This window comes from Diachasmimorpha longicaudata, chromosome 2 (genome assembly GCF_034640455.1).
Source record: "Diachasmimorpha longicaudata isolate KC_UGA_2023 chromosome 2, iyDiaLong2, whole genome shotgun sequence".
Taxonomy (NCBI): domain Eukaryota; kingdom Metazoa; phylum Arthropoda; class Insecta; order Hymenoptera; family Braconidae; genus Diachasmimorpha; species Diachasmimorpha longicaudata.
This window is the reverse complement of record NC_087226.1, coordinates 12585229-12608235: the sequence shown is the minus strand read 5'-3', so window position 1 is coordinate 12608235 and position 23007 is coordinate 12585229. Positions and strand designations below refer to the sequence as shown.

Below are 23007 nucleotides of genomic sequence, written 5' to 3'. Positions count from 1 at the left end.
GTCTTCGTTAAAAATCTGCACCCAATTCAAATCTCCCGCTCAGCCTGCATGTCGCTGCAGTCGCCCCCCACCCGTGCACCGTGTATTTCCAAGAATGCGGTGCTCAACGTCGTTCAGTGACGTCAACCTGCGTCAAAACTCCGCAAGTGAACTTTCGAGGAGGCCACGAGCCCTCCAAATAGTCCGGATAGAGTGATAACAAGCCTCCCTTATTGAAAACGTGCATCAGTATTCCAAAACTCTCGGAAAAACATAATTTCCTCCCCAACTCCCGTGTATTCATCATAAAAATGGAGATGAGAGGAGTTGGCAGCTCTGCCAATTGATTGGTCAAGAGCCAGGCTGAGGGGCTAAAGTTATTTTCCACCGTCCAAAGGCATCAGGTACACCCCCCATATTAACAGACCCCAAGTCCTCCAACACCCACTAACTAGTGTCACAGTCATAACCACAAAACCCCTATCGGATGTGACATGCTCGATTGTGCGTCGTTTGCGTTTCCCCGGAGGCTCTTAAGTCCTCCATTGGCCCAAAAAGGCCCCAGTGTCACCTTCTGAAGTATTAAAATCCACAGGAAAAATTCAAGAGAGAAAAAAATCCCGTGGACTTGGTCCAAGTCCTAACTTTTAACTCAACTCTGTGTATGTGGCACGTGTCTCTGTGTTAGTTTTGTGTTCGTTTCGTTATGTTCGTAGTGGGACTGCGGCCTAGAATTCATGGAAGTGCAATGTGAGATGAGCTGTTATAAATCAACGTTCTCTCGTTGAGGGTAAGTTGTTAAATACTAGCCCTAAGAAATCATCGATATCTCCTCAAGCTCACTTAATTTACCCAAAAATTCAGAAGAGACGAGAGAAACGAGAAATAATAAAAATGGTGGGTGCTAAGTGGCCTGAGGTGTTTGTGGCCTGTGTGCAAGCCTCGAGAGAGCGTTTTCACCGTTTCTCGGAAAAAATATTCCCACCCATTCGACCAACAACTGATTTTTCTCAGTAAATCCGAGCATGGACGGGCCGTACAACAAGACGTGTATTTTTCTCATGCAATAAGAAACTTTATGTTTTCATACGGATTGTGGATGTGCACGGGTTATCATTGAGTTGAAGGAGAATTTTTAATGCAAGGGTATTGGTGAGGGGGATTTATACGACTTTGTAACTATCGTGTTACTGTGTGTGCCAGGGGGAGAGTCGTGCATGGACGCGGGATTCACACACATTCTTACGCATCAGACGCAAGCGAGGAAGATGTTTATCTACGTTTTCACGACTTGTACGAGTGAACGGGCGCCTGGACAGGAGACGCGAGGAGGAGGAGAGGTAGTAGTTAGGTAGTTGTGTGTGGGTCTTTATGGGTGAGGAAAATCGAGGAAAAAATCGGCCAGGGGAGGTGAAGAGGAGGAGGCGACAGGAGCTCGTTGAGCTATCTGGAGGGTGTTTTTCTCGGGTTTTCGAGTCACGTGATTACAGTGGGAGATTGATTGCAGAGGATGGTGCAGCTTTCTGGGATTAGCGCCGAAATTCCGTGGTGCCCGGGTAATCAGATGAAGTAATGGTGATTTGAGATATTGATAATGAATTTTTTCTATGGTTTCGATTTCTTGAAGAGGGCCTGGTATATCTTACTATTTGGTGGAAAATCTTCATGTAGATTCGACTGGCATTCGTTATCCAATTTGTCAATTTTATTGCGAGAAAGCAAAATTGAAATTAATTATGAATGAAAAATTTCACTCAGAGATAATTGAACTCATTTTTTTTTTATTAAAGTGCTCCAAATTTCCAAGGTCATTTGGCGGTCTGACTGGCTTTTCCATTTATCACAGAGTTATTGTAATCATGGTAATGGAGTTTTATAAACTTTCATTGAATAGTAAAGTTTTGATTATTTTCAGATTAAAAAATATCTTCTAAGAGTTTAATATCCACATTTAAATTTACACATTATCAGTCATCAAATTTGTTGATTGAATTGCGTGAAAGAAACTTTTTAAAAATCCCGATTACTCAACGCCACTCGATTGGAATTTTACTCAGAATTATCATTTTTTTGAAACATTTTTGGTTTATAAATACATAATTCAAATTGTTTAGACTCTCGGAATTTTTATTTTCTTACGCGTGACATACATTTCTTGAGAATTCCGGATTATTATTAAATTTTTTACGATCCCTATCACATAATCTTACATTTTACATTGAAATGCCAGTAATTGTCTAATTGCGTTTTTTTAGACGGTGTATTAGTTTTTCTACAAAAGTCAGTTTACCATTTTACATTTTTTTTTCAGATTTGTAAACTGTTTTTCAACGTACTAGTAAATTTTGAATAAAAAATCATGGTAAAATGTTCGAAAACAGGGTTAAGTGTACAGATAACAGCTCTCATGTTCTTAGTAATCCCTGAGGTACTTAGATATCCTCAAGTCACAGAGAAAAAAACGACAATTCATTAACTGCTGAGACTGATTCACTCTCATTTTTATCCTAATTTTTCCATTGTATTATTGTGACGTAAATCGTGGTAACCAGTACGTTTATCCAAAAACTTGAAGACCAATTTCTTAAATTTAAGTCGTTTAAAATGTGTTAAATAAAATCTTTCTATTTTATATTTTTTCTTCAAAAATAATTTTCCCTGTAGTACACTTAACGTTTTTGAGTGAGAAAGCCGTAAAAATGCAAATCTTGAGATTAATTTTATTTCCTTAAGAAGTTATTTATGGGAATTTTCTTTTTTTATTTCATTTTGAAAGTCACAATTCCAGAATTGATTCTTAATCCACCATGGAAAGATTTCCCATGCATGTCCTCCAAGAAATCTAAATAATTCGTATTTATTTTCCCAGGAACTTAGTTGTACAGTGAAAAGGTGAAAATGTCCATTGAATAATTCATTTTTGGTCCCGGGCTCTTACCCCCTGCCACCTTTTTTTCTCCACATAAACGTTCAATATGCGAGAGATGTTCCCTAAAACGCAGAAAATCCTCTCAGTGGCATTCGAGAGCACGAGCAATATATTCACCTTAAAAAGTGCGTTCTTACGTTATTCCGGGAGATGGATTATGCCTTTTTTGTATGGAATGCCTGCATCTCCAGCGCTTCCGAGGAATAAATAAAATAAAACAGGAGTGAGCTCTCTTTTGCCTTCGTCGTGAATACCGTACACTAGAGTGGGAAGTAAGCAGATTTATTTCGCTCAGTTCTCCGGAGCATTGAATGATCTTCCCATTATTTCCATTCACTTTTAATAAATGATAACGAGAATAATCGCTTGTGTTGGATTAAAAAACCGTTTGTTTCGAGGGATCTTCGGTTCTGTGAAAAGTTTTGATGTTGGTAAAGATTTCTTTGATATTGTTGTCCAATGAAATGACAATTTCAATCGTTCGTCCCCCACCATGGGACCTTCTGTGGACCCATGCACTTACTGATAATGTCATGTTGGGTTTAGTGTTGAGGGAGCCTCGACGACAACTGTCAATATTTTAATCCAATCGTACTTGACATTTATTCTTCCATAGACTCTTCGACAAATTTTTTTAGATAAATTTTTAGATAAACAATTAAAAATTGTCCTATCTAATCATTGAAGAGCAGACGATTTATGTGTACGTTTTTATAATAATTTTGTTGTCCGAGGAAAAAAACCCTAAGGCATGCTAACCTACTGTCTCCAAAGGACAAACGTCTCCTCAGATGTTTCGCAATTGACCCTAGTTTTGGAGATATTTTCATTCATCTTTTTTTTTCAAGCAGTTGATAAAAAGTTCTTGTTTCATTTTTTTCAGTGATGGGAGAGGGAAAATGGAGGCGCGAGTGTGGTCAACCCCAGGAATGTCTGCCTCAAATAAATATTCACCGGCGCTAAATTATGAGAATACCTCCGATAATAAAAATCGGAGTATGTCTCAATCAGAGGCGTCCAGGAGGACTCATCTTAGATCGACATGTGCTTCCACAAGTCGGACGAGAAACAAATTGGAACGTCACGATCAAATTACTCACTGTGTAATGAGTGCCCACTCCAGTGACAAAAGACAATTGAGTGGTTCTAAAGATTCACCGGGTTTTAATAGTAGTGTTAGATGTAATGGTGCTAACAGAACGATTCAATTCGACAGTGTCACCGATGTTTGTGGAATTAAGTTAAGACGTATGTTTGAGTGTCATCGAAATTATTCACTCAATCATCTTTGGAAGTCACTTGTATTCATATTGTTCAGCTTAATATGCATCTCGGCGACGGATCAGTGCGCTTTGGGCCTAAAAACACCAGGACGTGAGTACATTATTCGCATTAAATAGTATAATTCATTTTTCTCACTATTTATTTCACCCTTTTTAATCCCTACATTTGTCAAAATTACCATTGAAATATAGGAACAAATCGATTATCTTCAATTTACCCTACCCTTTGAAATCACCCTAAATTTATTAAACGCCAACAATTTGGCGGCGACCGATTGAACATTCACCTCACCATCTCAATATCTTCCAAAAATAACTCGCTTCAGTGAACCCGCGCATAGCCCCTTATCTCTCATTTTGGAATTCTCAACTCCGCGCTAAATGCATACATCTACACACAACAATGTCTCCAAGTACAGTTAAAGTGAAATATTCCCAGCCGACACCTGAGACCCCTCCACAATTGCGAAATAAATTTGAACACAACGGTCCTTTGTTCCGAATTGAATGGTAAACAATTGTAACGACAAGTTGTTTTAATGTCAAATGACGTGTTTTACCCGAACTAATAAATCTTCACAGGAACCTGGCCAGCAGGTGACATTGTCCTCGAAGAGGGTGAGCCCCTGAGAATTCTCTGTATGCTGAATAAGACGTATATTGATGCCGAATTCCCGGGTAAAAATGCATCGGACCTGGTTTTTTTCCGCAGCGACAGGGAAATGGAGCCGGAGTTCATTCAAATCATTAATGAAACAGCAATTGAAATGTTTGTTGAAGAGCCACCACCATCTAAAGACATGTATTACTGTAAATTGAGGCTCAACGACGGCTACAGTAAGAAGTACGAGGCTGTATGCCTCAATAACGTCGTAGTTGGATGTGAGTCAATTGATATGTCTTTTCTTCGTAGCAATAACCACATCAACAACCAGTGGAATTTCTATGTTTTTATCGATTTGGAAGAGTTCCCTGATTGTGCTGGGATTTCCCAAATTCAATTGATTTGACCATTCAGCCTAATATCAATGCCTGCTTTCATTATTTTTGTAATATCGTTGTAAATGATTTATTTTATTTACAACTGTGTTATTTTCTGTAATTATTATTTTTTTGTGAATCCACATTATCGACTCGAAGATTTTCCTTTACGAATAAAAAATAATAGATGCAGAAAGAGGCACAATTCTAAAATTAAAATTTAATCAATAGAGTTTAGAGATTCTGTTGGAAGGCGGTTCAACTCTTAAATAATTTTAAAAATTGATTTTTTTCTGAGTCAACGGTTTTACATTCACTTTGATAATAATTGAATGACTGAAGGCTGTTTTTATTTTTTTCGTTAATGATTCCATAGTTTGAGAAAGGCATTCAAGTTTCAACCAGACCAATTTAAATAACAAGCCGTCCATATTATGCCCTCCCTTAATTTTTCGCATGTAGAATTAGTACTCAGGCTTGTCACAGTGGTTCTCATTAAATTATAGAAAGTACCGTTCAGGATACTATGATTTCATTTCCTCATGCATGTCATCAATATGAATTACCGCAGGAATAAACAATCTTGAATTCTACGAAATTGGGTAAAACGGTAATCGATATTGTTGATGATTTTATGAGTGGTAAGAGGGTCCCTTTCAAAGATATCGCATGGAATGTAAACTGTTTACCGATAACTTCCTCAACGCGGTGCCTCACTTGGGGGTATTGTGTGAATAATATGACGCAGTTCGTCTACAGTTATTCGTAAAAATAATAAATAAAACGGATGAGTTGCTATATGATTTATGATAACAGGCGACAAATAAACGTTTGGTAAACCGAATGGACCCTCACCCACAACCAAAATCCATTTGTTCATAATAAATAATCTGGTCAATCAGGATAGCCCCATTGACAGAGCATTAATCTGGTGATAATAAGGAACACGTGAGAGCGCTGATAATTCACGAAGAATTATTTAACCGATTAAGGAGAAACAAGGCACCTTTGTTATTTAAATTGATGTAGTGGTAATCGCGATTTTTAAAGGTCCTCCGACCCCACAATGATTATCGAGAGCGATAAAAGTCTTGTTGAAAGTAATTTAATTATGACCAGAGTAAATGTCAAATAGTGGGGCCGGCAAAAAAAATTTATGTTCTTATATTTTGAAAAAATACAGGAAATCGTTTTCAATTGAGAATGAAACCTTCGTAGTTGGTGTCAATTCGACCTCAGCATTCCTTATTTACTTCATTCTAGAATTTTCTGACGTTGAGTAGTCCGGGGAATTATATAGATTATAAACTCGAGAATTTCTCTTTGTAACCCTCGTGACCCTTTCAGCCGCACCGAAAGAACCTGAAAACTTCACGTGTGTATCAAATAACTGGGAGAACATGACATGCACGTGGGATCCAGTGCCCAATTTCGTTGAGACTCGTTTTACTCTTGCCTTCAAATTACTCGGACGGGCTGGTGGACGCAAACTCTATCCCTGCCCGAAGGAGAAGGATGAGCACAAACTAATGGCGAGAAATCGATGCTACTGGGATACGACGACAAATCCGATCTATCGTCAACCCTACGAGTACTACATCTTCAATCTCAGTGCTGAAAATGTCCTGGGGAATATGTCTGTGACGTACAAGTTTCATCACTTTGCGCATGGTGAGTCATGCATTTAATTTTATGAATTAGTTGGCCAAAGGCATGAGATCAGTTTAGTCTTTCCAATTTCAATTATTTATTTTGAAGGGGAATATTTTGAGGAGTGAGGAATTTTTATGGTATCGCTAAGTCGTGAAATTTTCCATTCATTTGAGCAACATCCCTTCATGATTGTTGAAGAAAATATTCTTGTTAATACTGTTATTACTGCATAGCCGAATCATTAAATTGAAATTTTGTTAACAGTCATTCCAGCAAAACCGACGAATCTCACGGTGTTGAATAAAACATCAGAGAGCGCTCTCCTTCACTGGACCGTGCCATTTCCAATGCAGAATTTTCCCCCAGGTTTGCATCACCGAGTTACCTATCAGCATCAGTGGGACTCCAGAAAGACTTGGCAGGTGTGTAAACTCACAAATAATTCTGTAATATGGAGCGGTAATATCACCGAATCAAAGGGAGATTGAGAAATTTTTGTAATAAGTTTTTTCTGTAGCTGGTTTGACTCAATTTCTTTGGCCAGTTCTCTACAGAAATAATTTGTCCAACATTTAATTCAATTGTTGGGCAGTAATTATTGAATCTTGTTGCCTCATTGAGAAAACAATTAAGCATAAACATCGTGATAATACTCGTCAAGTTTACGAGAAATGCGCACGTGCATGGCTTTTACTAGAAATGTGATAACGCCAATTTCCTGTGATCAGAATGTCATATCATATTTTCAAGTTCAGAGTGTGATTACTCTTCGCTATGTTTTTCACATATCGGGATTTTATCTCGCAGAGAATGTGTGGGAGAACGATCCCGGGGCACGCGATTGGATTTTTTTAAAAGGATAATAGACAGAAAGAACTGAAAGATAAAGTGGATGATTATTTTTCAATTTTTACGAATACTATTTTTTTATCATCCACTAGGTAATCAATATTACCAATGATATCCACATGTACAAGAGATCTTTCAATTTGACCGGTCTTCACTACGCCAATACCCTGTACGATGTGAGGGTTTTTATGAAGAGTGCTCTGGCTATTGGAGAAGATAAGTGGAGCGACTTCAGTGATGTTACGTTTAGAACGGCACCGAGACGTAAGTTTCTGTTCTTTTGTTGATTTGGAAAGAGAGGGGAATATTGGCATTTTATTGAATGAATTTTTGTGTGGAAATTTTTATGTGTTTAATGTTTTTTTTCCTAAAATGTGTGCTGTCACAACTCAGGATTACTCGTTTCAATCTATTTTCGAATTTAAATATCACAAATAATAAAGAAGAAAAATAATTAGAATACTAGCTTAATAATGATTTTCTCCGTCAGTGCCTGGCTTGCCTCCACGCACAGACATTGGTAGTTTCGAGATAACCGAGAATAGTGCGAACAGAGACGTCTACTTGTACTGGCAAGCTATTCCCCCGTATCTGGAAAATGGCGATAACTTCAGATACCAAGTGGTCCGCGTCGAGGAGAACGGTAGAACATCCCTGATAGAGCCTAATGAAACAACCCGAACTTATGCCAAGTTCAAGGGCATCAGTTTCAGCAGTTATCGATTTGAATTGGTAACAAATAACGTTGTCGGCTCGAATCCAGAAAAAGCTGTAATTTTTATACCAAAGCGTCATGATATACCTCGTGAGCCCTTGTCCTTCACGAAAATTGCATTTGAGGATGGATTGTACGAGTTGTCATGGAAACCTCCGATTATGGACGCTGAGATTAGTAATTTCACCATCTTCTGGTGTGACAACGAACGCGATCGTCCCTATCAGTGCACTGTAAGTAGTGTTCCTCTTCATTAATTTCAATTGAGAATTTTTTTATTGAATGGAAAGATCGAATGTGACACATGAACTTCCAAATGGTTTGCAGTTTTTTTTTTATTCGAAGTTGTGATTGTAATGGACATTTTACTTAATGTTCACGTCAGACGATTTTTAAAAATAATGGTCTTTTGAATTAGGTATCGATGACACATTCATTCAAGTTTACTTGAAATTTTGCAAAAATGAATTATATGATTTGAATTAGAATTACTAACAGCGGATTGTAACAGATTGCATTTGTATTTGTTTCATATATTACGTAATTTGTTCAATAAATGGAAATGAAAGAAAGTGCTTGAAGAGGAGTGAGTGATGGCATGATAAACCTTGAAGAATAGGAAGACTCTCTCGGGTCTGTACATTTTTTCCTTGCCCTGAATTTCGCATCCTTTTTCCGAATTGCTCCATGAAATTATCAATTTGCAGAGACGGAATTTCCGATGAATTTCATAAAATAAATTACTCATGTCAAATGAAGCTGCGACGGTTAAGTTTCAAAGGTTCAAATAATGTTCACGATTGCAGAATACGAAAAGTGTATTTACATCTAGTGTCGAATATTTAATCAGATATTTACGACTATCGGGCTCGACTCACCAACTCTAAAGATTAAGTACAACTGACTATTTCTCGAGAAGAGTGCGAATTTAAATACCTTTTGTTATGGGAAGTTCGAGAACTATTGATAATATATCTGAAGGACAAAGATTAAACGCTCTTCTCAAACAAGATACTCATAAGGCGATAAAATAAAACTCTTTATCTTTGGCAATATTACAAATTGTGGCATGCATCACAAACAATTAAATTAAAAAATTCTGAGATCTTCGGAAATTTTAATTCAAAATTTTTACGATTATGCAGGCTGCTCAATGAAATATAAAATTCAATAATATAATTCTCAGGGTTTCCTCGATTGGGTGCACGTTCCTGCCTTAACGACAATCTACAACATGACAGTGCCAGACCCCAAGAAGGTCTATCAATTCGCAATAGCCACGAACACTAAGCGTGCCTCGAGTGGAATGGTGTGGGCCTCCTGTACAGTGATTCACAACAAAGTCGTAGGGAAGATGAAATCAGTTTGGATAAATCGAATAGGCTCGGACTTCATCGAAGTTGGCTGGAAGCTCGAATGCTCCGACCGCATAGGCATTGTTGAAGGCTTCAACATTTACTACTGCCCGATCATAACCCCGTACAATGTGAGCTGCAAGGGACCCAAATTGAACACAACCATCAGGGCTGATCCTCACACCATCCACGGTACAGTTATAGGATTGAAACCATACACGACCTACATGATATCAGTGGCAGTCTTAACGAAAAATGGAGAGGGCTTACATAGCGATGCTCTATACAACACTACGATGGAAGCAGCCCCAACACCTCCTCGTAACGTTGTCGTCTCCAATGTCACTAATTCGACGATGTTGGTCTCATGGGAAGCCCCAGCAGCTATGAACGGAGTTCTGCGATATTACGAGGTCCATTACAGTGGAAATGTCGAACAGGTGGAGGTTGAGATGGAGAAACCGACCCAGGTCGTATTGAAGGATCTCCTGGCATTCAAGAACTACAGTATTTACGTGACCGCGTGCACAGTCTCCTGTAGTCCAGGTTCCTCAGTGATCCACACCCAGACAGGAATAGGTCTCCCAGGGAAGATAAATCGAATCCCCGTGGTACGTTTTATCAATTCAAGTCAAGTGGTAGTGGTCTGGAGTAAGCCCACAAATCCTGGTGGCAAACTCGACTACTACCAGGTATCCTCGAAATACGGTGATATTCAAAACAGCTCGAGAACCCAGTCGAACATTCCAATACCTGATTGTAAAACCGAGGGACGAAGTACCCTGCACGAGTTCACAGTGAGAGCGGTCAACATTGGACCCAACGGTGAACATCTGTATGGTCCCTGGTCAGAGGCTGGCTCTGGCAATTGCTACAGCAATGGCCCATCCTCGTTGATTCTTGTTGTAATCTGGGTAATTGCAGTCTTTGGAGGTTTTGCTTGTCTCTTCTGCCTAATGCATACATCGAAAAGAGTGTGGCTTAAGTACAAAGTCATGCAGGATGTGGAAGTGCAATTGCCACCGGGTTTGGCTGGTGAAAAACTTCTGCAAAAAGTTGCAGAACAGCACAACATCAGGCAGTCATCAGCTGATTCGAGTGGTTGCTCCACTGGACATGAGTCTGTCACGTCTTCCCTCACGTCAGATTCCCACGTATCAACTGACAGTGGAGCTGATATTGATCCAGTTGTGTCTTCGAATAAATTGCTGGAGTCAACGACAACCTGGGAGTCGTCTAGCCTTCGTCAGAGGAATGTTGGGACAATGAGGCCAAGTGGACAGCCTGATTCGGCAAGGTGGGATTCTTACGTAAAGGTTTCCAAGCCTGGGGAGACAACACTCGATGATAGTTTATCGTTGGCTCGCTCAACTCCCAATCTCACTGATACTTCTGGCTTCATGATGCCTCAGCACAACTGGTCATCTACTGGATACATCAGTATGGCCTCGTCCGAAGAATTATCAGATAATCCGAGTCCTGTGCCTAAGGATTCTGATGTTGGGGGTTACAGTGTTGTGGGATTGCTTCCAAAATCACGAGATAAAATTGATAACTACTCGCAGTTAGCTAGTAATTTATCAGAGGCTAGACCAGCCGCACCCTACGTCACTCTGGCCTCACTGGAGTCTAAGCCACGTGAGAAAAAAATGATTGATAATGTTAAGAACTTGACCAAGTTCATTGATCCACCCGGAAATATCGAGACACCTTACGTGCAAACTGGATTGATTGATAAATCCATTTCATCGACATCCAGAAAAGCCGATGTTATGAAGCCATACGTTGCTGTTGGAGCCCTTCCAGATGCGGATACAAAGGGAAGATTAGTTAAGGATGAGAGCAAACTGGTGGCCCGAATTCCAGCGGCTGTTAATGTCAGCACAAAGCCCTACGTACTAGCTTCTTCTGCCTTCAATATCCTTCAAAAAAGTGGTGACAGTGATGAGACTCTTGTGGAGGAATCACAAGATGATTCACTATCCTCAGAGTATAGTATATTTTGGGAGCCTGACGAGAGTAGAACAGACAGACGGGATGAGCCCGAGGTGAAGAGCTCTGGCTATGTTGCTGTTCGAGATCTTCAGAAATCCGATCAGCCATTGGGCAAAGTCTCTGGTGGCTTTGGACAGAAAATGGAGAAGCCATTGGCCACTGGGGCTGACGAACAGTACAGCAAAGTCACCGTTGCTCCACACAATATGCAGTGAATTTTACTGGGTGAATGGGCCTAAGTTGAGGATGAAGCGTATCTGTGACACGACTGTGAATTCTTTTAGGTATGTTGTATGCACCTGATTATTTTCTGTCGTATATATGTCGATCTGGGAATAGTGTGTCCATGACGACGATTATAGGGGGCCTCGTCAACAGACTGATTAATTTTCTTATTTTTTTTTCTTTGATGATTAACGAGGCTGCGAGGGGCGTATTTTTTGATGGTCCATGGGATTTGGGGATGGGGGGAGAGCTTCCGCGATTTGGTGGATTCTCGGGGTGAGGGAGGTTCAGGAGTTCCAGCGGAAATCATTGGTGGTGGCATGGCTTGCGACAGAGAGAGATGCCGCGAAATTTTTTTATCGAGAGAATAGCTTTCTGGGAGAATAAAGAATTCGCGTAATTTCCTGTGAAATCAGCAATAGCAGAAATAATTCATAAAATTGGGGATTTATCTGAGGAGTGGGCAGTTTCAAGGAAATACATGATGTTTGATGAGTTATCCTCGAGTTGTAGAGATAATTATGGCTGGAGGCGTTCGGGATTTGCCCAAAAATCAAGAGTTTCTTTCAATAATTCCCCCTGATACTCCTAATTAGAAAAACGATCGAGCCTAGATATAAAAATCAAAGCATTCCACCATTGAATTCCCGAAATACAAGAAGCCCTCCATAATTTCCTGATTTTTTTCGTTTCCCCTGAAAAAAATCCCATGAAAAATATGCGCTAAATGTTCATCCAATGAATTCGGGATTAGCTTATCGTAATGAATGATATGATCAACAATTGCATTGGATACTCGTTTCCAAAAATTGTAACGAAATAGAAAAAAAGGAAGTGAACACCCGTGTATATGTACAAAACGAATGACTTTTGTATCATAAATATAATCGTGTGGTAACGTGAATTGACGTGAATTAAGAGGTAACAAAACGAATCATTTTAATGATTAATTAGAAATATATAAGATTTATGTAGAGGATAAGAGTAGTTTAATCAATCATCAATCAGATTCCGCACACTTATTCGACAGACGTTATTGGATACAAGCCGTTTAGTTAATTGATTACTACTTAGTACCTAGTTGAAATATCCACTCCCTGCATCTTATTTATCATCTCAATGCCCACACTTGTTGTTATCTGTTAATAATCTCTTGAGACAGTTGTTAAATTTTCCTTCAGCAACAAAATTAACACGAACATATCGGTTTGGGTGTTTTTGAAAATGTCTTCTGTGTCTTTTCTTTTTATTTCAATGTCTGTTTTCACGTGGGAAGAACCGGAGACTTATTTCTAGAGTTTTAAGGTATTTATGATGTGGCAAGGAAGAATGAAAAAAAATCAAGATGATTTTTTAACAGGTCAGAGAATGTATTTACAAGAAATCATCAAGATATTTACTTTTTTTTGATCCTCACTGATAAATACTTTAATTGGGCTTCGATTGAAAGCGCAGTTTTTTTCCCATATAATCCATTCGTGTCTTCATCAATTAGTAATGCAATTGAAAGATATTTACTCGTTATTCCGTCTTATTCAGCAACGAAAAAAAATTGTTTATAGCTGATGCACCATTGAAGTAGCATATCATGAATAAAAAAGACTATTTTCAAAAACTGAGGGATTATAGTTTCGTGTTAATGCCATTGAAACCTTTAAACTGATGGAAATTGAGGCGAATAAGTGCATATCTGCATAATATAATAAGCTAGTCACTGAGAGGATTCATCAGTCTACGTAACAGGTCCTTCATTTATTGAAAAGGAAATAGTGTTAACGAAATTTAAAGGCAAAACAAGAATCATGTTTTGAAATTTCAATGGGGTGCCGCATGGAGCCTTTATCAAGATAAAATATTCTTTTATTTATAATACAAATGATAATGCCGATGAACTTACCACGTCCACATGATTTGACTAATTCGCCGGAGACTGACGTATTGCTTAAGGCTATAATCATTAAATGACATGAACCATGATTTCTTTGCAAAGAATTTGAAAATGTCCGGCCTTTGGGGAATAAATTGTGTTACAAAAAAAGGTGGAGAATTAATGCATCAATTAATGAAATTAGTTTTCCCATTGGCATATGGGTGACTGAACAAGATGAAATAGAGAGTTGTTCAATGGTCGATATCTCTCAAACAAACGAGGCGATTTGCATGAGCCACCCCGCAGTTTCAGGGTCAAGGAAATAGCTTCACGATGAGATCGGAGTTGTCGAAATTCCCTCTGTTGATCTGGAGATATTGACCATTGATCATTTCAGCCTTCAAATTCATTCTGATGAAAAAACAAATTTCATTTGATAATTTAATGATAAATCGAATAAAAGCGCCGAGTTTTTTACGTCAATTGAGAGTGGCAATGGGTAATAAGCCTACTGGTAGCATGACATATATTTTCATGGAGAAAAAAATTCACTCGTCTGTACGCAACATCGAATAATTGTAATTGTGTTGCGGTAATAAAAGAGCGATAATTATTATTCGCGTCTGTTCTCATTTATTCGTTAAAATTAATCGTATGAAAAAAATTGTAGACTTTATCACAAGAATCAATTTTACTCTCTCTATTGATAAATTGAGAAAGAGTAAAAAAAGAAAATGATATAAAAGACAAAATTCATGATTTATATTTCGAGAGGGGGGCTCATTTACAGAAACGAAAAATATGCAACATCAGGTTCAAAAGTTATATCATAAGTTTTATAGATTTTTCATTGTATATAGGTCGTATTATCATATATTTTTGTTATATATTTATAAATAAAAACAAAAAAAAAATATTAATGTATAATTGCACATTAAAATATATTAGATTGATGGAATAAAATAAGAATAGTTGGTAATTAAATTCCAATGGTTTTTTCTGGAGATTTTCATTATAATTGAAACAATGAAGCGTAATTGTTAGAGGAACGAATTTCATAGCTATATCAACGTTTAAATTATCTGATTTAAGACGTATGAGAGAAAATTAAAATCGTGATTGTGTTAACTTCAGTGCAATTCTTGTGTACATAGTTTTAATACTTTTAGCCTATTGTGCCCTTTATTTGCTAGTGAAGATTGCCCTATTGATAATTCATGGACTCATAAAAGGTCATTCAGCAATCAAAAATACAAGGAAAATAATAGTTAAAGGTATTTTTTTCTGCCACAAATTTGAATATTGTACAGAGTTTTGTACATTGTAATATATGTTTCAACTGCATATTCTCTTTTTCCCCCTTGAATTTATTATTTATTTTTTTTTTGTTCACAACGTAAGGTCTGTCCATCATCATTGTGTTTCTTGAGATATCATTTTAATCCATTTAATTAGATCGTAATTATCCGTTAACGTTTTTAATTATTAGAAAACCACTCAAGGTACGCCATGAATAACCTTGCCATCTCGCATATGTTCTTATATTTCTATTTATAATGATACATTTTTATAATGAAATACTCATTCATCAATAAAATTATAAGGTTTAACTCAATTTAAGGAGAGAAATATATTATCTGCATTAAATGTAATTGATTGTTTAATTCATTACTTTTTAATTTCATTACATCAATTCCTCCTGTAGATTAATGAATTTTTCGTATTTACAGTTGATATTTATAACGGTTCATGTTATTTACAGCATCCAGCAAGACAATTGTTTTTTTTTGTCGTGATGATATAGAAATTGGCACGATTTATTTCACTCAACAGACATTGCACCTATTTTCGGTCCAACTGCTAAATAGATGCACTAAATTTTTTATTAATGTTAAAAATTAAATTTCTTGCCCCGAGAAAAACCATGCTAACTCTCGCTACTGATGTTCAGGCAATACTGACTGTCAAAGTGGGGGCAATATTGAATAAGGTAAATAGATCAAATGATTCAGAATGTCATCAGTTCAAAGATATGCATAAATAAATGGAGGTGATAATTCTGTTTAATGATAATCATGCTGTCGCTTTTATTCACAAATATCTCGTTACAAAAATACCATCATTGTTGTTCGATCTATTTTCTTGTTTCACTTCGAATTCATCAGTGCATTGACCATGAATAGAAATAAGACAAAAAAAACTTTCACATAACCAGAAACACTTATGGAATTTCATTCAGAAAAATAACAATTTTGATGATCAATTCCAGTCCTGGTGACACGTCCAGGTGTGAAATAACCTAGAAATACTGATTCTCCCTTATTCAAGGAATTCTTATCTTTTTTTTTCTCATTAACAATGTAGGCCCATGTGCATTAACTTGTTCCATCTAGTCTATTTTATTTGCAATTGTTTCGGTGATTATGTTTAATTTTCTTACAATCTATGTATGAACTATAAATTATTGACTTGTTTTGTGTCCCTGAAATTGAATACTATGGCTCATACTGTTCCTCTGGTACCTGCGGCCATAACCAGCACTGATCACGTATTATAATTTCCATTTATCCAATTATTTTCATGAGTAACTGTATATGAAAAGTCTAATGACCTTTCTTTGACTCTTCACAACCGAGATATTCTTACAACTTCTTTCAATGTGCACTGAGCAAATTAATCTAGTCGTTTATTTTCAACAGTTCATGCAGCGGAACACAACTATGTACGTTATTTCTATGGTAAAATATTTTATTGCATCGATGGTTGATTGTGTGGAATTAATACTTTTTGCGGATTTTTATACACGAAATAATGAGGGGCGTCAATGACAGTATCTTGCTCATGGATAAGCATTATCATTATGTGGCTGATCTGCATCATGCATGGGACGAGTAAATTTTTGTCAAAAATTTTTCATCGTTAAAAATCTTGAGATGGGAGATTTCACTCTCCCAGCTGTTTACTGAACTGTTCAATACTCCACAATTCAATTAATTAATTGTATTGAATTGATGCATGCATCTCATTTATTACGAGATGCCATTCTTATGTGGCTCATTACATTAAATAACTCGAATTAAGGGGTTTTTTGGAATACTTCAAGGGTTGCTGTGCAATATTCATCAGCTTCATGTACACTTGCGGATTTCTCACGGAATTTCTACTGTGCAGCCTCAATTAATCTTGAATGTGTACTTTGATTGATTTCAATAACATGATTACTTTATTCATTGAACGAGTCATATAGCGATTAGTGTATCGATAATATCTGTATTGAGCAATTCAGAAGTAAAACGAGAGGAATATTCTTTTTCTCAAGCATTTTCTTCGCTGAAAATCTTGCAGGACATTTTAAGAGCTAGACAAGAGATTTCTTTTGCAGAGAGACAAAAATGTTTCTCTGCATTTGAGATATTTATTGAAAGCTGCTCGAGAATTTAATTCTCTCACTTGATTACTGAATTGTTTAATCACTCGACAACTCAATTAATTACAAAACCGATCTCATGACTCGCTTTGTCTACAACGCAATTTCAATGGCACTTCCAATTGTACAAATTGTATGATCTACAGATAAATCAATTAAATCGAAAAGACGAAATGAAAAATCGCATTATCGCTCGCGATTTGTCGACGTTATGCCTCCAGGCGATCGATGAAAGGAACTCAACGCTCTGGTTCATCTAGTAACTGATACAGATCAAACAGAAGCCAAGTGAGTCGTTAGTATAAATAGATAAATGCAATAAAAGGGGATATTGGTTACCGATAATAATTGGGCTTGAATGGGCCGGCTTTGTTGAGGCCCATGTACTTCGCCTGCTCATCCGTAAGTTCCGTCAGGTGAGCGTCGAATGTAGGCAAATGTAGAGATGCCACGTATTCATCTGGGGGAACAAAATATACTGGCTTAGGCAAGTCATGGCGTTGAAAAGGAAATTCATCTGGTTCTTTAGCTATAAAATCATGACATAAAATCTTTGAATAATTTAGAAGAAGAAAAACAATTATTCACTGTTCCTCACCCATTTTCTTAGGCAGTAAATAAACATCACTTTTATAGCGCCCTGGCGGTGCATTGAATAATTCAATAAGTGCTAATGCCTGAGTGGCGGCTGTGATGGACACAACGAACGATGGAATGCTTGAGCAGGAGAGATTAACGAGGCGGCCTTCAGCTAGGAGTACAATTCTCTTGCCGTCAGGCCAAATAACGTGATCCACCTGTGATCGGACTTTTTCCCAAGTCAAGTCTGGAGTTCTTAAGCTATTCTGTTATGATAAAAGACAAATCATTCGTCAATGCCATTGGTCTGCGTTATTTAAAAAGGTGGATAGTTTATGATGATAAACATACAATATCAATTTCGGTGTTACTATGCCCCATGTTGCACACGACACAGCCATTTTTCATCTTGTCCATATGTTCACGTGTCACTACGTTTTTATTACCTGTGGCTGTTATAACGATATCCACATTTCTTATTACCTCGTTCAGTTTCATTACGCGAAAACCGTCCATGCTGTAATTAAAAGTTTGTCGAGGTAATTAAACCGCACTTCTGCATCATTTTACAGTCAATAATAGAAATTTTAGCATGTCGTTGCGTTAGGAGACATTCGATGAATAAAAGCGAATACAGTTAATTTCTCTCCAAAAAATTTTTAGGCGAGAATTTTTTGTTCTGCGGAAAAAAAGTCTTACCTAGCTTGTAACGCACAGATGGGATCAATCTCCGTGATGTATACGATGCAGCCAAGACCTTTGAGAGCTTGGCAGCACCCTTTACCCACCTCTCCATATCCACAAATCACAACTTGTTTCCCCCCAAACATGACATCTGTAGATCTCTTCAAACTGAAGTCAGGGAATGGATCATATTAGAAGTTTAATTTATTAATTTGATTGAACGAATACGGGCACTTATTATATGGAATAAGTTGCTCACCTGTCTATGATACTCTCTCGGCAGCTATAAAGATTATCAAATTTGGTTTTCGTGACACTATCATTGACATTCATGGCTGGAACTGAGAGTTTTCCAGCCTTGGAGAGCTGATAAAGTCTGTGAACACCGGTGACACTCTCTTCGACGATACCTGAGAGTATTCATCAATTTTATCATGAAAACAGATGTGAAATCATCCTTATAAATAAATGGAGTGCAGAAATCTTTATCTCAAAATTCTCATTATACATAAAAAAAACTTTCTATTAAAAATGTTTCACAAAGCAAACGCTTCGTAGTTCTCTCCCAGAATCGTCAACAAACTGATGAAACCCGAATCACCTTGAATCATCTTAAACATGGCGTTGTACTTCTTAAGCATGAGATGCGTGGCATCTCCCCCATCATCAAGAATCATATTCGGCTGCCAATTTTCAGCTGCTATGCACTTGTCGATGCACCACCAGAAGTCCTCTTCGGTTTCCCCCCTCCATGCGAATATGGGATAACCAGCTGATGCCAGTGCAGCAGCCACTTCATTCTGCGTCGAATATATATTGCAAGCGGCCCATCTTACTTGGGCTCCAAGCTCCACGAGGGTCTCAATCAGCACAGCTGTTTGAGCATTTATGTGGGTGCAGCCCACGATCTTTGCATTTTTCAAGGGCTAATGGAAATTAAATATATTCCATTCAATGCTTGTTTGTGATCAGTCGAGGGGACTATATTCACTGGGAACCCATTCCTTGATAGATGAAATTATTTATAATAATTGATAATTAAGAAAAGAAAATATTATTAAAGCCTGGCGTTTTCGCTATAATACTTCTACGAAATAATAAATGGATATTTTCAATATAATTCTCATAATGTTCGAGGATTATCCTTGCTATAGAAATGTCGTAGAATAATAAGTAATGTATGAAAGTGATGGAGCATAACAGAGTGGAATTAACATGTGAAATAATCTAAGAATTTTCAATCAAAAAGTCTTTGACGTCGTTGTAGATCTACTAATTACTCACAGGCCTGTAATTAAAGAATTCCTAAACAACTCGAAATTCCTCTGATTAGGTTCCACCACTGCTTCTCCAAGCACATAATCTAAAAATACCATATCATCAGCAGCTCTTTTCCTCAAGGCCATTATCCCCGGCATCTCTTGCTCGGCAATTTCAATCTCCCGTCTGCCGAAGGCATGTTGACCGATATTCCGGACGCAAAAATCCGTGAAACCCTTGTCTGTTTTCTGGATTTTCTCCCGGGGGGACACGTCGTCCTCGTCCGATGAGCTTCCTGTATAAGATGCTGAGGTTCATCAGACGTATGAAAATTTATCGATTAGTGAATCAGCATGATCTATAGATGAGTTAGAATGATCTTTCACAATGCTACATGATCGGATAATTGTGATGTAAAGGAGGTGAAGAACTAGAATGGCTAATGCACTAAATGCTATTGAAATAGACAAATGTTGCTTTGAATGAATCACAGAATTTATATTTTCTAGGAATTATTTTTCCCAGTCTACTAAAAAATGTGAATAGAAAAACCTAGCGAAGTGCTCTTGTGAAAATTCGGCTTTTATAGATCTTTTCGAGACATTAACAGAAAATTCAAGGAAAATTCGCTATGTTTTCCTATAGAATTATTTTGCACGTGAAATTAATCGCGGGTAAATATTCTCTCTATTCGCCTACCGGAACTGTAGCTGTCATTGCTGCTTGCTGATAATGAGCGACTTCGGTAACGGCTGGACTTCTTCAACGCCCCGGACTTTGATTCCTATGAGGTTTCACCAATTCTTGGAGTTAATTTTGTTTCTGCAGTGGTCGAGATGATGTGGGAAATTGAGATTGCCATGAATTTTTTAAATGTACTACAAATTAAAAATAATGCGTGTTGCACTAGGGTTTTACTTGCATTGGGAACATATGGGTGTCGGAAGAATGTCCAATAGTGCAATTTATCAGTTCAAATTTCATTGAATGCAGAGGACTACGAAATTCATTCATCTCGCTTTGCCGTTCCACTTTTTGATTAATCTGATAACTTCATTTATTGGCAAATATCTACTTAGCATTAATCATACGTTTAAGTATCATTTTCGCGAGTCGTGAATCCGAATGAAGTATTCTCACAGACGGAAAAATTTAGTAGAAATCCAACTGAATTGTCCAGTGGATTCGCTCGGTTTCATATTTTCCATGAATTTTATTGGCAAAATAAATAACGAATTCAGTAATTTTGATTAAAAACGATAAGCAGTGAATAAACGAGAAATTCAATTCTTCAGAATGCAAAATTTACAAACACCATGCATTTCATGATAAATCCACGGGGAAATTAGTTCATATCACATATGCAACAAATGAGAAAAAAATTTGAATCACCATGCCCATCGGCACGAACATGACAACGATAAAGAAAATAAACAAATATCTTCACCAAGATTTTATCACGTAAATGTCGTTAATCTCACGAAATGAAAACAAAGCGATCGTTAGGGGTAGCGAGCATACATCTACATATGCAAATAAATGAAGATAATTTTTAGATTTGCTCATTGTAATTAATATTTTGCTGAATTTTAGTTATTTTTTCATACACAAATAATTACTCTTACTTACTAATTTTGTTCTCGGGCCGTGAAAGGCATTATTTGATGCCTCTAGGCTCTGAAATCACAACAACCACAATATTTTCATAATTCAAGGGGGAATTTTATTGAATGTTCTTGCCCAACTGATTTTTTTTCCAATTTCTCATTTATCGAGAGATAATTAACTACTTCACGCAATGAATTCACGATTTTCTCGGGGACAATGTGTGAATTTTATGTCGTGCAGAGTCTGGGGGTAATTTATCTACATCAACTATTGACTAAACTGCGGTAAAATAGTGATGCAGTGATTTTTATTCGCAAGTTTACACGTGCTGTCATGAGAATAACGCTCTATATGTTTTCAAATAAAATAAGCGAGTTGATGGTCAACGTGTTTTGGTTTTTAGGCAGCATGAGTGGCCATGCAGTAGTCATGATTAATCAAACATTGATATTTCGTCGATTAATGTCTGTTATCAAGTGGTAAACCATAGACTTTTGAAGAATTGTTTTTATTGAGGGTTTCAGGAAAAAATAAAAAGAAATGTTTACGTAAAAGATTTTTTTTGGGAGGTTTTCCCAAAATCAGCTGTGTCTGAGATTCAACACTAGAATAACTTGCTCACGAAAACGCCCCCATTAATTATAAACTATTAGTTTAATAAAAAAAAAATGGTCTTGTTTTTCTTAATCTTTCCTGGAAGAAAATCCTCCTAAAATCCTTTGTCTCCAAAACAATTCATTGTACCACTTCACAACCGGCATTTCTTTCGGAACAAAGACAGCCAAAAAGAGATAACACTCCACCAAAAGTAGTATTATCAGTACAATAGACTAGTAAAAATTTTGAAAAGCAAACGAAACTTAACCTCGTGTATAATGGTCACGTAATCCACCAATTGCGCCCAATTGATCATTATAAAATGGTAAAACAATTAACGATATCATTCATAAACCATCTGTTGTGGTGATCCCTGTATCATCCGACAATAATCGGAATTACGTAATTGTTGGCATGTGACAGAAAGTGACACAAGGTCCTAACAATTCGTGAACGCAGGACAGACGAAGAGAGAGAGAGAGAGAGAAAAACTTGAAAATGAACGAATTCGTAAAGAGTGAGAGACTCAAACCTCAACATATCTAGATATAACTTCCCACTAATCATAAAATAGTGATTAGTAAATAAAACATCATTTTGTGATACCTCAACGGTGAATAGTATTTTTTTTAGGCGGTCCATAATGCGGCCAGCTTAGCCGTAATCATGTATTATTTATCGCTCCACACAGATTGAAATGTTGCATTAAAAAAAAATTACCATTAATTTGTTATTTGATAATTGATCTACCTTATTTGCTGCTGGATCTGTGACTGGGATATCACTGACATTGGCTCTTGATTCTTTTCGTGAGTTAGCAGTGTTTGGACCGTCCCCGCTGTCAGCCATCTTTAACTAACTCCACCGCCGGAATCGAATGGATTTACATCGACTCATACATGTACGGTGGACTTTATACGTGAGTAACAGCTGATTGGAGGGGTTTCAATGGATTATCATGAGGCTTCAGGGACGTAGGAGGCGTTGGCCATTCGAATATGAAATTTTTTTCAAATTT

At 37.3% G+C, this 23007-nt stretch overlaps 2 protein-coding genes and 1 long non-coding RNA gene across 14 annotated transcripts; 1 reads left to right on the top strand and 2 right to left on the bottom strand.

Annotated features, from left to right (window-relative positions):
- Positions 1-104: 104 nt before the first annotated feature.
- Positions 105-15486, top strand: LOC135172652 (cytokine receptor). Of its 7 annotated transcripts, XM_064138849.1 has the most exons (10): positions 105-383; positions 696-769; positions 1183-1319; positions 3792-4282; positions 4774-5073; positions 6520-6843; positions 7090-7247; positions 7767-7938; positions 8165-8622; positions 9576-15486. In XM_064138849.1, exons 4-10 carry the CDS (start codon positions 3808-3810, stop codon positions 11952-11954), a joined length of 4266 nt encoding a protein of 1421 aa, XP_063994919.1. In that variant the 5' UTR covers positions 105-383; positions 696-769; positions 1183-1319; positions 3792-3807; the 3' UTR covers positions 11955-15486. The 7 variants fall into 7 exon arrangements, with proteins under 7 accessions (XP_063994919.1, XP_063994916.1, XP_063994918.1 ...); XM_064138846.1 differs by lacking the exon at positions 1183-1319; XM_064138848.1 differs by lacking the exons at positions 696-769; positions 1183-1319.
- On the bottom strand, positions 2004-3468 carry LOC135172665 (uncharacterized). Its single transcript, XR_010301155.1, has 3 exons — positions 3432-3468; positions 3046-3318; positions 2004-2970 (listed from the first exon to the last, which is right to left on the bottom strand). It is a non-coding gene; the product is annotated as an uncharacterized LOC135172665 (long non-coding RNA).
- Positions 15487-15891: 405 nt separating the features above from the next.
- Positions 15892-22876, bottom strand: LOC135172659 (adenosylhomocysteinase-like 1). Of its 6 annotated transcripts, XM_064138872.1 has the most exons (12): positions 22740-22843; positions 22596-22642; positions 21414-21461; positions 20484-20568; positions 19898-20091; positions 19126-19450; positions 18784-18934; positions 18540-18692; positions 18192-18357; positions 17860-18106; positions 17601-17790; positions 15892-17524 (listed from the first exon to the last, which is right to left on the bottom strand). In XM_064138872.1, exons 2-12 carry the CDS (start codon positions 22629-22631, stop codon positions 17518-17520), a joined length of 1602 nt encoding a protein of 533 aa, XP_063994942.1. In that variant the 5' UTR covers positions 22632-22642; positions 22740-22843; the 3' UTR covers positions 15892-17517. The 6 variants fall into 6 exon arrangements, with proteins under 6 accessions (XP_063994942.1, XP_063994936.1, XP_063994943.1 ...); XM_064138866.1 differs by lacking the exon at positions 22596-22642 and having other exon boundaries at positions 22740-22876; XM_064138873.1 differs by lacking the exon at positions 22596-22642 and having other exon boundaries at positions 17601-17721; positions 22740-22876.
- Positions 22877-23007: the final 131 nt, after the last annotated feature.